Source organism: Podarcis muralis, chromosome 6 (genome assembly GCF_964188315.1).
Source record: "Podarcis muralis chromosome 6, rPodMur119.hap1.1, whole genome shotgun sequence".
In the NCBI taxonomy this organism is placed as follows: Eukaryota; Metazoa; Chordata; class Lepidosauria; order Squamata; family Lacertidae; genus Podarcis; species Podarcis muralis.
Window position 1 is genome coordinate 15,875,577 of NC_135660.1, and position 16,853 is coordinate 15,892,429.

At 44.5% G+C, this 16,853-nt stretch overlaps 1 protein-coding gene across 4 annotated transcripts in view; it reads left to right on the forward strand.

Annotated features, from left to right (window-relative positions):
* Positions 1 to 15,363, forward strand: part of LRRC34 (leucine rich repeat containing 34) — a 33,068-nt gene extending 17,705 nt beyond the window's left edge. The window contains exons 1-11 of one of the 4 annotated variants that reach the window (XM_028731539.2): positions 438 to 752; positions 6,477 to 6,601; positions 7,012 to 7,133; positions 8,954 to 9,018; positions 9,875 to 9,958; positions 10,399 to 10,527; positions 10,709 to 10,804; positions 12,128 to 12,282; positions 13,472 to 13,627; positions 14,372 to 14,498; positions 14,716 to 15,363. In XM_028731539.2, the coding sequence (XP_028587372.2) occupies positions 714 to 752; positions 6,477 to 6,601; positions 7,012 to 7,133; positions 8,954 to 9,018; positions 9,875 to 9,958; positions 10,399 to 10,527; positions 10,709 to 10,804; positions 12,128 to 12,282; positions 13,472 to 13,627; positions 14,372 to 14,498; positions 14,716 to 14,919 (1,302 nt within the window). In that variant the 5' untranslated portion in view covers positions 438 to 713 and the 3' untranslated portion in view covers positions 14,920 to 15,363. Of the gene's footprint in view, positions 1 to 436; positions 753 to 4,080; positions 4,211 to 6,476; positions 6,602 to 7,011; positions 7,134 to 8,953; positions 9,019 to 9,874; positions 9,959 to 10,398; positions 10,528 to 10,708; positions 10,805 to 12,127; positions 12,283 to 13,471; positions 13,628 to 14,371; positions 14,499 to 14,715 lie in introns of those variants that run through there. The other 3 variants (XM_028731540.2, XM_028731541.2, XM_028731544.2) reach the window with 3 other exon arrangements.
* Positions 15,364 to 16,853: the final 1,490 nt, after the last annotated feature.

Below are 16,853 nucleotides of genomic sequence, written 5' to 3' on the forward strand. Positions count from 1 at the left end.
AAGAGCGGTAGTCATGTAATCTGGGTAACCGGGTTCGCGTCTCCGCTCCTCCACATGCAGCTGCTGGGTGACCTTGGGCCAGTCACATTTCTTTGAAGTCTCTCAGCCTCACTCACCTCACAGAGTGTTTGTTGTGGGGGAGGAAGGGAAAGGAGATTGTTAGTCGCTTTGAGACTCCTGAAGGGGAGTGAAAGGCGGGATATCAAATCCAAACTCTTCTTCTTCTTATAATGACCCTGACTGTGGGATCCATTAATGTTAATAGGTCTTCTCTGAGTAAAACTTAAGTTGAATGCCACCCTTTTTGTATTGGGAGCTGTAGTTTGTTAAGGGTGCTGGGAACTGTAGCTCTGTGAGGGTTAAACTAGAGTTCCCAGGATTCTTTTGAGCGGGGAGGGGGGAGCCATGTGTTTTAAATGTCTGTTATGGATGCGACGCTGGGAATCGCTGGCAGTAGCACCCAGAGGTTGTCTTCCACCCCAGTTTCCCCTAACCGCAGAGTTTCTTCCTGAATTCTGACCCAACTGTCAAAATTCAAACGGAGTGAATGTGATTCGTTCACGTACCTCTGATGTCATAAAAGTACTTGGGATGGGTGGCTCTGTCTGATCTTCAATAGGCAGGCTCCGATATGAGAGGAAAGGAAAGCTGTGAGGGGGAGAGGCTGATGAGCTCACATTTACCTCAGATATCATAATAATACCACCACCACCATGGATAGCTTCCTCTTGGAGTTGGCCTCAACCTCCCAGGTAACAGTAAAAGCAGGGGCGGGGTGGGGTGGGGAGCTGTAGGGTCAGAGAAAATTTAATATATAGCAACCAAATTGCATCCTGGCGGCGGCATAATGACTGGCAGTATGGTGCAGTAGGTAGAGCCTTGGCCCACGGAGACGTTGTCTAGATCCTGAAACTCACTGTGGCATTATGTAAAGTTGTGTTCTCCTAGCCTAATTTACTTCATAATGACTGGCAGTATGGTGCAGTGGGTAGAGCCTTGGCCCACAGAGACGTTGTCTAGATCCTGAAACTCACTGTGGCATTATGTAAAGTTGTGTTCTCCTAGCCTAATCTACTTCACAGGTTGGTTTTGAGGTATATGTACCACATTCATTTCCTGGGAGGAATGGGAGAATAACCCTCCATAATGAGAAGGCGTAATCTTGTTGTTGTTTTTGCCTGGCTTCCTTGCTTGTACGAAGCCTCCAAGCAGCCTTGCCTCTGGCACCTTGAAAACAGGTCCAGTTATTACAAACAGGAAAGAAAGCCTTACATAATTTAATGTGATCTTTTAACAGCTGCCAATGTATTACACAACTTTTGTTGGCTATTTTATACCTCTTGTCCAGGTTGTCTCAAGGGCAGGTTCCTCTGTTTACCCAAACCTAATTATACTACTGAACACAAATAATTAATTAGCATACCATTTAATGCCAAGACAGGTCCATGTTGGAGGCACAAACGGACCTGCAGCAGATCCTCTCCATACATTTAAAGCATAACCAATTCACATTTTAAATACATGGCTTCCCCCAAAGAATCCTGTGAACTGTACTTTCCTGCTCACAGAGTTTCAAGCCCCAGCACCCTTAGCAAACCGGAGCCCCCAGGAATCTTTGAGGGAAGTTGTGTGATTTAAATGTGTGTTGGATATGCTTTAAATGTATGGTCGGAATCTGTGCCCTGGTGACTGGCTTTCATAGCTTTGCAGAGGAAGAGTTCCCAATCAGGAAGAGACATCCTGTGTCCAAAGTTTTGCTGTTTACCAGCTTCATAGTATGTCTTCAGATTCATACTACCTTGCAAGCATCTCCTGTTGTTTTGTCTTGATTTGACTGGCATTTTATATTAACAGCTACAAGCTAGGGCAAGGGAAAGAGGAAAAATTATTCAGTGGCCAACAATAAGTGGCTGCAGTGGCTTGCACAGCATTTCACTGCTGCTTCCCAACAAACAGAAGCATCATTAATAGTGCCAAATAAAGGAATATGGACAAACGTGTTAAATTGACATAACTTACAAGGGGTGCAGTATTCAGCTTTGGACTTGAAAGCACAGCCTGTAACCATCCTTGGTTGTCTCTGCACAGCAGACCCCCATCTAAAACAGGGCAATAGTCTGCAACAGTGGGTTTCAAACTTTTCCAGAGGACTGACTTCTTTGGATGTTTATCATAGAATCATAGAATTGTGTGTTGGAAGGGATCCCGAGAGCCATCTGGTCCAACCTCCTGCAATGCAGAATTCCTGCCCACAGCCATCCCAGGGTGGGCTCAAACCGCCAACCTTCTGGTTAAGAGCCAGGCATACTAGCCCACTGTGCAACCCAAGATCTCTATGGTTCCTCAATTTGAAAATAAGTAACTATGGACAAACTTCATGATGGGCACCTTGTCTGTGGTTACTGATATTCACTTGCAAGTGATGCTTAGCCCCAACGCATGAACTCAATGTGCTCTGTGGGAATAGTTCACAGAATCTTCCGAAGCATGTAGGGCAGACAGAGGTTGTTGTACTTCAACTTCCCTCAGCCCCAGCCAGCATGGCCAATGGTCAGAGGGATAAGGAGAGCTGTAGCCATACTGGTGCCAAATGTATTGCTTTTATTTCCTTTGGACCACATCAGCCAGGCTGGGGGGGGGGTGGTCTTGTTGTCTAGGGCTAGGCAGCCCAGGACCTCCATACGCACTGCCCAGGCTTGCACTCCACACAGGTCACTTCAGGCGCTGCGATTCTCCTGCAGTTCGAGTTCCCTCCCACGGTTTCCAGAGACAGACGGATGCCAACACAGCATCTGGAGGGCAACAGGGTACCGGTCCCAGGTGCTGGGGCTCAAAATCCAGCCCTTTCAGCCTCACTATCGGGTCCTTGGGGTTCAACCCATTCTACACTCCCTCCTGAGCTCACCTGCCCTGCTTTGCACAATCAAGTATATTTGACTACTTGGAATATTTATTTAGGGGATAGAGAAGGGCATGCAAGCTTGAAGAAACTAGCCTACTGGGTAAAAATCACATTTGCTGCTTTGCCCACTTTTCCATCTCATCCTACCCCCCCCCCCACGCCACATGCCCACCCCACCCCGGAGGGAATAGGGTACCCAGGGAGAAAAAGGCTAGTCACCCCTGCCCTTGAAAGTTTTAAGGGCATGGGCCCAGCCCTTTATGCGTTTTATAGCATGAGCAGTTTGGAGGTCATCCTCTCTCAACCTCACGTGAGCACTTCTTGCTAACCTAATCTGCATGGGCACTAGCTGTAAGTAAGGTAAAGGTAAAGGGACCCCTGACCATAAGATCCAGTCGTGACTGACTCTGGGGTTGCGGCGCTCATCTCGCTTTATTGGCCGAGGGAGCCGGTGTACAGCTTCCAGGTCATGTGGCCAGCATGACTAAGCCGCTTCTGGTAAACCAGAGCAGCGCACGGAAACACCATTTACCTTCACGCCGGAGTGGTACCTATTTATCTACTTGCACTTTGACATGCTTTCAAACTGCTAGGTTGGCAGGAGGGGCACTTGGTGTACTAACTCACTAATAAAGGAAAAGCGCCCTTGTACATGTTCAGGGACACCATTTAGCTTTGCTTTCCATGTGCCGGGGCTCAGATGCCACCAACCTTCGCCAATGGAAATGCATTATGAAGGAAAGACGTCTCGGATCAATGAACATAGGAAGCTGCCTTGTAATGAAACAAATGGTAGATCTGCCCCAGTATTGCTTGCCTTGACTGGCAGCAGCTCTATCATGTTCCATACAAGGAACATTTCCAAGCCCTACCTGGAGATGCCCGGGATTGAACCAAAGATCCTCTTCATGCAAAGCAGATGCTCTACCCACTGAGCTATGCCGCTTTCTCATTATTTTGCTAATACTTTGCATGCTTTGCAAAGGAGACCCAGGGTGTAGGCTATGGTGCTTTACTGAGTTCCAACAGAGCCCGAAATCAGGCGGTCGCCAGGCCCTCTTGCTAGTTGCCTTTGTAGGGAAAGGCGGGTGGCGCGAGGTCCCTTCTTACCCGGGATCTTGTACGCTGAAACTGTAGGGGCGCAGGCGCATTCAGGAATCCCCCGGGACGCAGACGAAAAAAGAAGCGCGTGCCCAGTCACTATAGCAACCGCGATCGGGGCGGAGTTGGTTGTCTTGGCGCGCGCGCTCTGCAAAAAATAAAATAAATAAATAAAAAGCGTCTCGGCGGCGGCAACAGCAGCAGGAGGTAAGTGGCGCAATTGGAGGGGGTTGCGGTCTTAATCCTGGGGTTTCACGGTTCCCCAAAGGCGCGGTGGGTGCAAGGCTCTGGGCAGCAGTGCCCTCACTTTTTGCCCTACGATCGACAAAGCGGAATTGCATTTACAAAAAGGGATTATTTTCCTTCAAGCAGTGTCGGTGTGCAAAATTTGTGCGCTCTTACTCAGAAGTACTGCTTTTAGTGGGGTTTGCTCACAAGCAACTGTGCAAAGGATTGGCTCCTGCGGGATTCATCTGAAAATCGTTGCCACGCGGAATTCCAGTGAAGTACTGTATTAGAACGGAGGGCAATATTTTTAGTTGGGAGATGCTAGAAATTTATTTTCAGGTTTTGGGTGGGGATTAAGGAGAGGAGATGATGGGGGTGTCTGTCACTGCTTCTGTGTACAGATAGGGCAAATCCTGATTGAATGGGGAAGGATACAAGCTGGTATCCTGATGCTAAATACATTATCGTGTGGATGCTGGGAGAAAACTTGTGTGCATGAGCAGCACCTGTACCACAATAAACATTTGCCTGGAAAAACCCTTTGTCAACAGGGTATATACTCCAATTGAGCCCAGGGCAGGCAGGCAGCCTGAGCCTTTTGCTTGCCGACTTGGAAGCAAGTACTACTCAGCTCAAAGGGATTAACTGGGATCATATGACACACACCCCAGTAGTGTTCCCCTAGTAGTGTTCCTCCCGCTCCTCCTCCTTCCATGCTCTAGGTCAGGAGTCTGCAACCTTTAAGACAAAAAGAGCCACTTGGACCCGTTTCCAAAGGAAAAAAAACTGGGAGCCGCAAAACTCGTCATTATAAAAATAACTTTTTTGTCACTTTTTAATTATTTCTTTGTTTGACCCCTCAGAATTACTCCTCCTCATAGAAATAAACGTTAAATTAACAAGTTACCTTTTTGTGTGTGTGTGTTCTTCACTCCCCTTCAAAACAGTGACCAGCGTACATGCCCCTTACAATGTAGCGGGCGGGCGGGAAGGTGACGTCGGGACGGTGCGTGACTAACGCACACACCGCCACCATGCGACGTCACAGCCAGTACAGCGCCCGCCACAGTGGGGAGTGTCGGAGTGCACAATGCGCCTCCTCCCCTCGCTAGTATCCGCCCCGGAGCCATGGCAAAGGTGTAAAAGAGCCACATGTGGCTCCGGAGCCGCGGGTTGCAGACCCCTGCTCTAGGTGTAACCCTGAACAAAACTACTTAGAAAAAAATTCCACTGGAACCAGCTTATGTTCTTCCAAACAATTGTGTTTAGAATTGGTCTGTTAGCATTTTGTTTATATGGATGAAGAAGCAGGAGTGCCAACTTGAAAAAAATATGGGGGGGGGGCAAGTAAGCCCCGTCCCATATAATTGATCCCATGACCCAGCAGACACACACTGTTTGAATGGCAATACCCATCAACTTTGATTGGGGGGCAGCCCCTTAAAATATTTTATTGAGGGGGGGGAGGAAGGGACCTTGGCTCCTATCTGAAGGATTGGTAACTGGAAACAGCATTTGCCTGGTCAGCTTCAGGGTTACCCAACACGGTGCCCTCCAGGTGTTGGTGACTACAACTCCCATCATCTCTAGTTATTGACCAGGCTGGCTGGGACCCACAACGTATGGATGGCACCATCTTGGCTACCCCATGCTTACTTCCTCTGGGGTTATTATGCCCCTGGGTGAAGCAGTGGGCATGCACACAAAATAACTCTGCCGCCAGGACTTTAATGCCCAATTTGTATTGGAGAGATGGCACTAATTGGGCTACATAGAAAAGCAACTCCCTTGTTGTTACGTCTTAGGGAAGGGAGGGAAACTGCATTCTCTGTTGGAGGCCGCATGTCGGCATGGGCAGGGCCACTGCATTCTCTCTCTCTCTCTCTCTCTCTCTCTCTCTCTCTCTCTCTCTCTCTGAAAGCGCCTCCTAATTTGTCTTTCTCTCTGCCACTCACCAGCTCCTTTTGCCTGGCTGGAATGTAGCCTTGAACTGTGATAATACCTCTTGCTCCCCTGGATGTAGAACAGAGAGGGGTGTGTGAGCATGTGTAAAAATCAGCCACTGTACAAAGGTAAAATGTACATTCATTGTTCCACCTACTTTTGCTGCCATATGTGACCTTTGGAAACTTGTGCAGAAGGAAATGAGGCCCTGAGGCTGACAGATGTTTTCTCCTGCTGCTGTATGCATTGTTATTATTCTCTTCATACACGATGTGTAGTCAATTGTTTTTATCCCCCTCAGGTAGATACTATGCCAAAATACATAAGCCTTGACCAACAATATTCTCTAGCGTGTGAAGAACTAAAACACCCTGAGAACCCCTTCATAGTCCGCATTCTCCAAGAAGTGAAGCAGGACGAAGAAACGTAAGCGAATAGTTACGTTGTGGAGACTAAACCAGTACGATTTTGAACTGTTACGTTGGGCTTTTATATGCTGTACTTCAAAATGCAAACATTATATGCTGAGATAAAACCAAATTCTGCAGCAATTAAGCTGGCTTCTGCAATCAGTAAGTTGTTGTTGTTTAATTTATTGGTTGCTTTATCTTGCCCAAGGCAACCCAAAGCGACTTACTACCAACCAACCAAGCAAAACAAAAAAACCATATAGATACATTATAGAGCATGCAAATCCACATTGTAATTATATAAATCGATCACTGTCTACTAAAAGTTTTATTGAAGAGGAGCTTCTATGAGTCCAGAAGTAATTTTTGAAGCACTAAGAAACCAAACCACAACAACAACCAACTTTCTTGTTTACGTCGTAACAGGCTGAAAAAAAAAATCACTATAAAAATTGCTGGAAATAACCGGTTGATACCTGTGCAGAAGGTGACAGATGACGATTTTCAAATCCTGGCTACAATTTTTACAAATAATATGTTTCTTACAGGTATGTCTTGTTTTTATTTAAGCCTTTGAAAAGCAGACCAATTGATGGCTTTAGTTCCATTCTCTGCCCACTTCCTTTGTCTGTCTTTTCATATGTGCATATTGAGAAATATTCAGCCTTCCAGGGGGTAAGCTGCTAACTACCTTAAGCTACTAATGTAGGCATTTTTTCTCTGTTGCTTATTCTGTGCTGTGAGTGAGCACTGAAAACATTCCTTATCACACCCATGCCTGCACTTAGCCCAGGGTGGAGGACTGAGCAAACAAAGAACCATCAAGAATCTTTATTTTGGATTTGCAACCTGACCCACAGAGCAGTTTTTGTGCACAAGATCCACTATAGAAACTGCCTTTCAGACTCACATACCCCCCAGCAATTAATACTGAAATGAAACGTGGTGCAGACACAACCTAAGCGACAACTTTCATTATGAAATAGCTCATTGCATAGTATCCAGAGCCTTGGATACTGGGAATTAGTTTTCTTCCTATGAATTCTCAACAGAACAAACCCAGGGCTGGAGCAAAAGCCAGCTCTTGTGCAAACAGGACATGGGGCATTTTGCCAAGGGAGGCTTAAATCACCTTTGAGTCTTTCCCATAGTTACTTATATTAGCTGCAGGCATTATTTCATGCTGAATAGACAAAGAGAGAAGAGCCACCTGCCGCATGAATGAGTGTTCTTCCCTGGAGAAGGTTTTGCCTTCAGTTGACAAGCCCAACTGAAGCAGGAAGAAGTGTGTGTATCTGAAGAAGTGTGCATGCACACGAAAGCTCATACCAAGAACTAACTTAGTTGGTCTTTAAGGTGCCACTGGAAGGAATTTTTTTTGTTTTGACTATGGCAGACCAACACGGCTACCTATCTGTAACTGAAGCAGGAAGGTTAGACTTTTTTGACATTAACTTGTGACCTCAATTTTCTGTGTCAATTGCTCCGTTTGTGGATGGCACGAAACAGAGGGTTCGTGGCACAAAATGGCACTAAACGAACACTAAACTTTGGCATCAGGGTTTTTGTGGGGCAATCCAGAATTTCAGGGTCACGCGATAATGAAGCTCTGTTTTTGTCCTTCAGTGAAAGTGTCCAACCTATGCGGGTTGCATAAGTGGAAGCAAAAGAGAGGCTAGGTTTTATATTCACGTTAGAAAACTAAAGGAAGCAAGAGCCACTTTAAGCGCACTTACAGACCATCACTATTTTCGGGTGGGATTCAGTCACATCACGCCAAATTCAGCGCATGCAATTGCAGTTGGTTTGGAGGTATTGAGCAACAAACCTGCTTCTTTGAAAGACGACTTTTGTACTCACCATGCATTTAAAGCATATCCTTCCCCCCACCCCAAAAAAAAGAATATCAGAAAGCGTAGTTTATTAAAGGTGCTGGTAATTGTAGCTCTTTGAGAGGTAAACTACGGTTCCCACGATTCTTTCCTTTGACAGTTATCCTAAGTCTCATGTATGGAAATGCAATTACAGTGGTACCTCGGGTTACAGACGCTTCAGGTTACATATGCTTCAGGTTACAGACTCCACTCACCCAGAAATAGTACCTCGGGTTAAGAACTTTGCTTCAGGATGAGAACAGAAATCACATGGTGGCGGCAGGAGGCCCCATTAGCTAAAGTGGTACCTCAGGTTAAGAACAGTTTCAGGTTAAGAACAGACCTCCAGAACGAATTAAGTACTTAACCCAAGACACCAAAGTAGATGAAAAGGTGCAGAGAATTTGGTGACTAAGACAAAAGGACTGGGCAAAAAGTGATCCATTAAGGTTAACATGGAGCCTGCTCATTTCTGTATTCCTCGGCTCTTTCAGGACTTGACCTGAGATACAACCTTTTGAGTGACGCTGGCGCAGTACACATTGCAGCTTTCCTTCAGGTACTTCTTGCGGGGGAGGAGGGGAGGCTAAATGATATTTATGAATTTTGTATCTGCAATTTGTTAAGGTGACCTTCTTCTAAAAGTGAGCTTTACACATGTAACTTTCTCCTTTGCGATGCGCTGCGTTCCTTCCAGGACATCGTTTTGGGGTTTTTTTTGTAAATCGTTTTTTTAAAAATTATTTTAAATGCGAAAAGCGAGAGAAATACAAACCATTCAGGTATTATAAAGAAAATTATTATTATTATTATTATTATTATTATTATTTATACCCCGCCCTCCCCAGCCAAGGCCGGGCTCAGGGCGGCTGAGTTTAACAGAGTTAAGCGAAATGTGTAAATGCACATTTTTTGCTCTCTATATTTTTTTGCTCTATAAGACTCACTTTTTCCCTCCTAAAAAGTATGGGGAAATGTGTGTGCGTCTTATGGAGCGAATGCAGGCTGTGCAGCTATCCCAGAAGCCAGAACAGCAAGAGGGATTGTTGCTTTCACTGTGCAGCGGTTGATCCCTCTTGTTGTTCTGGCTTCTGAGATTCAGAATATTTTTTTTCTTGTTTTCCTCCTCCAAAAACTAGGTGCATCTTATGGTCTGGTGTGTCTTATAGAGTGAAAAATACAGTAATCAATGTTGTTGGTACAGCATTGCTATGCGCATCTCAGACTCAGAGCACGGAGAGGTTTTTGGGGTCCCGGTGCCTGCCTGGAGTTTGATGTCCTTGGAATGCAGTGTACATCCACTTGGGAAGGGCAGGCTTTGCAGTTTTCAGATGACAAGGCTTTGGGTAGAATGGGAAGGAATGGTCTCGAGGAACCCACACATTGACAGCAAGCTGAATTTCCTTGTATTCTAGGATAATCATACTCTGCTGTACCTGAACCTGATGTTTAATGACATTGGTACCATGGGAGCAGAATTCATAGCTAAATCATTGCATGTAAGTATTGTTCAGCTGGATAAGAAAGAACACTACACGAGTTTCCCCTTTGAAGCAAAATACTTTGGAACTCAGAAATCAGCTTGCAGAACTACCGCTAAATTGTTTAATGCTTAAAGCTGCAGTCAGAAGCATATTTATTTAGAATTGCCACTGAGAGCAGTGCTTTGGGTGTAGGCTGTCTTCGTTTAAGAAAATGGGGATCAATTAGGTAAACCACAGGCTCCCTCCCAGCTGTGGGATTATTTAACACTAGTACTCTCTCCACACACACACCCCGCTCCGCCCTGCTGCCCAAATATGATTCTTAAGCATGTTACAGGATTGTAGCAGTAGCAGGTTATTATTTTTCATAGCAATAAACAGTATTCTAGGAGATAACCTATTTCTGTGAGTTTAAATTACGGTTATATTGGAAATAATGGACTTTTCACACCTAGAGGAATGAAACACTGCTTCACCTAAGAATGACTGGCAACAAGATTGACAACAAGGGAGGAATGTATTTTGCAGCAATGTTGCAAGTTAACAACACTTTACAGAAGTTAGATTTGGGAGACACAGATCTGGTGAGTAAAATTGCCATTTTAGGACATGTCCACATGCACAGAAATGTAAGCCTGTTTCAAACATATCATTGTGAGTTTGGGGGGACAAAATATAATCTTGCTTGTAGATGGAGTGTTTACTCAGTGGGAGCTAAATGCACCTGCCTTACTCTGGATTGTGTCTTTTGTCTTTTATTTCCAGCGCACACAGAGTCTCATAGCATTAGCAACAGTTTTGAATTACAATAGTGCAATCAAAGCCATAAATCTAAATCGGCCGATACTCTACAGCGAAGAGGTAAGCAACATTTTGCATTGTTTCCCTTGAAATGGGGAGCCAGGAGCCAGGAATGATGCATCGAAAACAAGCCTAGGGAATAAGAATAAGCATTGACAAAGCTTTTCAACAGTTTTAACAATAACAGCTAAAATTCTCTTTCTCTCTGTGGCTGCTGAAATGAAGTAAACTTGGCAGGGATGGGAACAAGGAATAGATTTTTGTGTGAGATGGCTGAGAGCTCAGTTGATATTAAACACAAATTCTCAGAGGTATCCTTTAACCCTCTGTTTGAAGTGTATATCTGCCCCGCTGTGCAAACTATTGGCTCTAGTGGGTGGATCTTAGAGATCTAGAAACAAACACACACACACACACACGCACATACACATACACACATACACACCACTAGCCTGACATCCGCCCACCCTTACTGTAAGGTAAATGGCAGAAAGCACATCTCCAAAAGATTAAACTAGGCAGCAGAATTTTCAAACCCTATTGTCTGTAAGTAGTCTCCAGTTCTACTTTTCCCCATTCCTTAATATTCCCCATTCCCCCATTCCTCTCAGCAAGAGTTGTGTTGTATGCTCAGGTGCAGTGCAAGGGGATGCTTTCACATTCAATTAAATTAACCTTTGTTCAGCATAAAGCAGGACCCTAGAGTTAAGCGTATTTGAATTTAAACACAGGGCAACTCCACCTCCAAACACCTTCATGTTGTGGATAGTTAGTTACATACAGAGCTGGTTTGCATATACTGTAATGCTATGCCAAACTGGCTTAGCGGAGATGTGCAACCATGTGGGCTCCTGGAAAGGAGATTTCGGATGCTTGGCTTCTTCTCTGGCCCTACTGATGCTATTCTGCTTTGAACTAAGCCATGGTTTGTCTGTGTGTACCCTCTGACCCCAGGTTCGTGGTTTGTCTCACGGGCCGTCATCAAGGTTTGTTCTGTAATCATGGTTTATCTTGAGCAACAGAATGCATGAGCCCTGGTTCAGATGACGCACTAAGCCAAACCATGGCCTAGTTCAGAACAGTGTGGGAGCTCAAGGACTGGGGAAGGGGCACAGCTGCCACAAGCTCCTCTCTAGGAATCTTCACACATTCAAGCTAAGCAATGGTTTGGCTTAGCATTACATGCTACATGTTCGCACAGTAGAATTTGGTGGATGGAACATACCTGTCCTGTGGAGTAAAGCAAATGATAATGTGCATCACATCTGCATTTATCCCCATAGAAGTGACCAGATGTATTTTGTAATGTGAGCAGGGTACACTTCCCCACTGGCTCTAGAACATCTTATGTTCAAGTTGTAATTCAATAATACGGAACTTTAGGAAGAGACCACGGTCCACACAGCCCTCATGTTGAAAGTCAACTGCACTCTTGTTGAACTGCATTTGTGTAAACACGAAATGAAGAACTTTGGCATGGAACGCCTGTGTGATGCATTGTATGAAAACAGCACCCTGCGATATCTTGATCTCAGCTGGTAAGAGAAGCTTGAGTTATAAAGATAGCATTTTAGCTATTAGAATGATATGCAGTGTATGAAAACTGATGCACTTGATACCTACTTCTCAAAATAAGCCAAGGTCGATTTTTAACTGAGTGTTTCAAACAACTGTGCTTGTACATACAGTCATACCTCAGAAGTTGAATGGAATCCGTTCCGGAAGTCTGTTCGACTTCCAAAACATTCAGAAACCAAGGCACAGCTTCCGATTGGCTGCATGATGCTCCTGCAGCCAATTGGAAGCCGTGTAAGCCGCGTCAGACATTCGGGTTCCAAAGAACGTTCGCAAACCAGAACACTCACTTCTGGATTTGTGGTGTTTGGGAGCCAAAACATTCAACTTGCAAGGCGTTTGTCAACCAAGGTACGACTGTACAATGTTTAATAATAATGCTTAAGATTTAGATCATGGAGTTTAAATATGCAAAGTGCTTCACATACATTTTTCTGGTACTTCTTGCAGCAGCCCATTTTGCAGAATGGAGGGAGCAGGGTGAGGCTGAGAGAATAATGGATTGTCTAATGCAGGGATGGGGAACCTTTGGCTCTCCATATGTCTCTAAATTACAATTCCATCAGCCCTAGCAAGCGAGGCCAATGGCCAGGGATGATGGGAGCTTGTAGTTCAGCAACATCTGGAGGGCCAAAGGTTTTCCACACCTGGTCTAAGGCCACCTGATGTATTCATGACAGTAACAGGATTGAACTGGCAGCTCCCCAGCACATGCTCTTAATTACAGTATCCACTACACTGGCTCCTAAGATCTGGTTTTAAGTCCCTGTAATGTGGTTGGTGGTTTTATTGTAAATATTTGATGACTGTTCTTGCTCAGTGCTACACATACATAGTATTTTATTTTGCAGATTTTGCATTTGGGTTTTTATGCCAGTTGTCTCTTAAGTTTATTGTGGCTTTAGTATGGTTTTATTGTCATGTTTTTATTCACATTTTATTTGTACAATGACTTCAGCATTTATTTTACAAGGCGACTGATAAATATAATAAAAAGTAATGCCCCTTAACAGTTAAAAGAAACAAGAGTTTTGTGGCACGGTGAAGACTAGCTCACTTATAACAACCTAAGTTTTTGTAGAACAAAGTCCACTTAGTCCTCTGAACGATGTTTCTGAACGAAAACAAATGTGTACGCTTGTCTCTTTTCAGCAACAAAATTACTCGGGATGGTATTAAATTTTTGGGAAAGCTGTTAAAACACAACGCCACCCTGGAAATCCTGGACCTTAATTTTAACAGGATAGAGGACGATGGTGCTTTCTATCTGAGTGAGGCCCTTACTACACATAATCGGACTCTTCAAGCGTTAGTATACAGAACTCTTAACTCCCATAATGCATTACTGTGAGTGCAGGCATTTGGATAAGGCAGCACAGAATTTTCGAAGCAAAATGGCCCATACTTCAGACCAAAATATGTCTGCAGTAAACACAACAGTGACCCATGGGCCTAGCTGGGGAAGCAGTTTCCAATCCAAAAGGCCCACCACAGCAACTTCTGTTACACTGCACCTTTCAGATCACCTGCTGCTTGCAACTGCCATAAAAGTATTACTCTCCCCAAGTAAGTTCTTGGGTCACTTGGGCAATCAGAGCCTGCATGGGGCGGGGGGGCTGTCTTAGAAATTTTGGGCAGTTGTCAACTATCGAGTCCCATCAGTGCAAGAATTTCTGCTTGCGCATTTAAGTTTGCCTTGAGAGGCAAATTGAATCAATCTTCCTCATCCCTGCTGTGAACCCAGTAAACAGATATGATGGTGGATCAGGAAAAGTGGAAAACAGAAGAGAACAACTGCTTCAAATCTCAACCAGCAGCAGAGGGTTTTCTAGTCACGAGGAACAGGACAGCCTTCCTCTCCTGGGTTCGCTAGTGGGCAGGAAGAAGCAGAGGCTGTTAAGGGAGGAACTGGGTGGACTTCATGGCTGGTTGCTGCTGGGAGAAAAGAATAGAATGGCTCACATATATGGATTTATGTAATTTATGATTGCTTGGCTGTCTGCATCTACTCAGTGACCTTGGTTTTTTTGCTTATATCCTTCTGCTCTCTAGGCTGGCAGTGACAAACAACAACATATCTGGGAAAGGACTGGTGGCCCTTGCAGAGTCAATGAAAACAAACCTAGTTCTTTCCTATATCTACATATGGGGGAACAAATTTGATGAAGACTGCTGTGTGGTACGTCTGTTGTCTTCTTATGAAATGAAATAGCTGACATCCTTCTAACCCTGTAAAAAAATAGAGGAAGAGGGATTTGGATTAGAAAAACAATGCTGGGGGGGTGGGGGGGGTTTGACCTCCCTCTCCCAGTGTTGCAGCCACCCACGGCTGCATTTCCCCTTAAAAGAACAAGGATCTCTTACCAAGAGATATCTATCTCCCCTGTGTGTTTCAGGCATTTGCAGAGTTAATTAAAAGCGGTCGCCTGAAACCAACTGGCACAGATGTCGATCCATATGAAGTGGATGGGAACACTTACTTTGCCGAAGTCTCCCATGGCCTTAAGAGGCACTATTACTGGACACCAAGTTACGGACAGCCTGATAACCACGATGAGAATGCCTCTTTGGCAATAACTCCTGTTGCAGAAAACTTGTAAATGCCAACGTATTTTTTCTTAAGCCTTGGCATCTTGGGGTTGTTTTTTTAAAAACAATGTGTGCCTCAAACCTGCAACCAATTACATGTAGTTACTTGGAGAACTGATTTTAAAAGGTTTTGAACCATAAATACTATATTAAACTGAATTGAGAAGGTGCTGGATCCCAGTCTAGCGGCAGCTAATTTCAGGTCCCGTTGAAAGCAGAACTTAAACTACTGGTGACTCCCTTGTTCCAGAGCTTTCAGTGAGTTCCATAGGTTGTTAACTGCATTGGGACCGTCATGAGCAACACTTACTGTGATAACACAAAGCAGCCTGTAGAAGTGATTTCATACAATTCAAACACTTAGAGGCTACTAAGGAATGTTCAATAGCTTGAAAGTAAGGCTCCTATGCTAGGCATGGTTCTTTGGAAATAAAACACCATATAAATCAACATGATGCCAATGTAAGTGTTTTTAGGATGTTTATTATTTATATTAACATTTTTCTAAGCAAATGAATTCATTGAAGCCGACTGTGGGGTGGGGGAGCATGGGCAAGAAAGAAGTTGTGACAATGCAGCAGTGCAAGGCTTATGGCTCATGACTTAGACTGAGACACAACATTATTTTCAAAGAATATAGGTTTTCCAGGTATTATGAATGACAAATTTTGTTTAAAAAATGAGCTACATTGGGGGCGGGGCAGGGTAATCTAAATGATGTTCAATGAAGTGTGTTCTGATCTGTTAAGTCTGAGCTGCACTGAATTTTATACATTCATCGACACTGGCTTTCAGTGAATGCATTATGCTCCCGTTAATCCTATTTTGAAAGCTATTAGAATTGTATACAGATAGACTTCATGGCTAGAGACAAGATCTTAAGTGACGAGCCCATCATTCACAGTGCATGGGGGGGGGGGGCGCGGACCTGTAACTCGATGTTGCTGCACTACAGCTCCAATCATCCTTGATCATTGCTATGCCGGCTAGGGCTGATGGCAGTTGGGAGTCCAACAACATCCAGAAGACGGCAAGTTTCCTACGCCTGCTATACAGGCTCCAAGAGACCAGGTAGGGTTTGATTAATACAATCAGACTCGCTTGCAGCATCCTCTCCTTTTTTGCAGTCCCTGCCCTTTTACTCCAAACTATTAGCCATCTATGGACTGGTACAAATGCATCATTTGATTTCTCAAGCCTTGGTATACTGAATGTGCCATCTTCATTGGCAAGCATTATGTTTCAGTCACTGTTAGTGATGCAGCTGTGGTGCTGGAACATTTGTGGTTCTTTCAACACTCGCAGTTGCATATTTAGATGTGTGAACCAGACCTCTGGCAGTGTCACAGGCACCCTTCTCATTTAGCATCAGGGCCAAATGTAGTCCTCTAGGCCTCTCTAATCTGGCCACTCCCCCCCCCCAGGTCCTTTAAGGGTTTTGGGGTGCCTGAAATGTGCTCTTGGCTGCAGGTATGGGGAAGCTTTGTCCCTACAGATGTTGCTGAGCTGCAAGTTCCATCGGCCCCAGCAAGCATGGCGAGTGGCCAGAGGTTCCCCATACCTGCTTGTACTCTTGATAATGCTTCGTCCTTGCCTGGCTGTGTATGTGCAGAAATCACCCTACCACACAATGGTAATGTTTATATAAGTCTCTATAAACCAATGTTCCCCAATAACTCACTTTCAAAACACGAGACCAAAATGCCAGAGTTTCTTTGATTTACTTTAGCTGCTGTCCACAATGGTATTAAATGGGATTGAGGCAAAAGCCTGCAATAACAGAATGTAGTACTTTACCACTGTAAGACATTATTCTACTTTCCTGTCAAATTATTGTTGTGCTTTTGCTTAGGACTCACTCATAGATCATTCTGGGATGAAGCTTTTTCAAACCACTTGTCCCCTTCAGTTATTTATAGCTAAATGAGCAACAAGAAGAACAAAG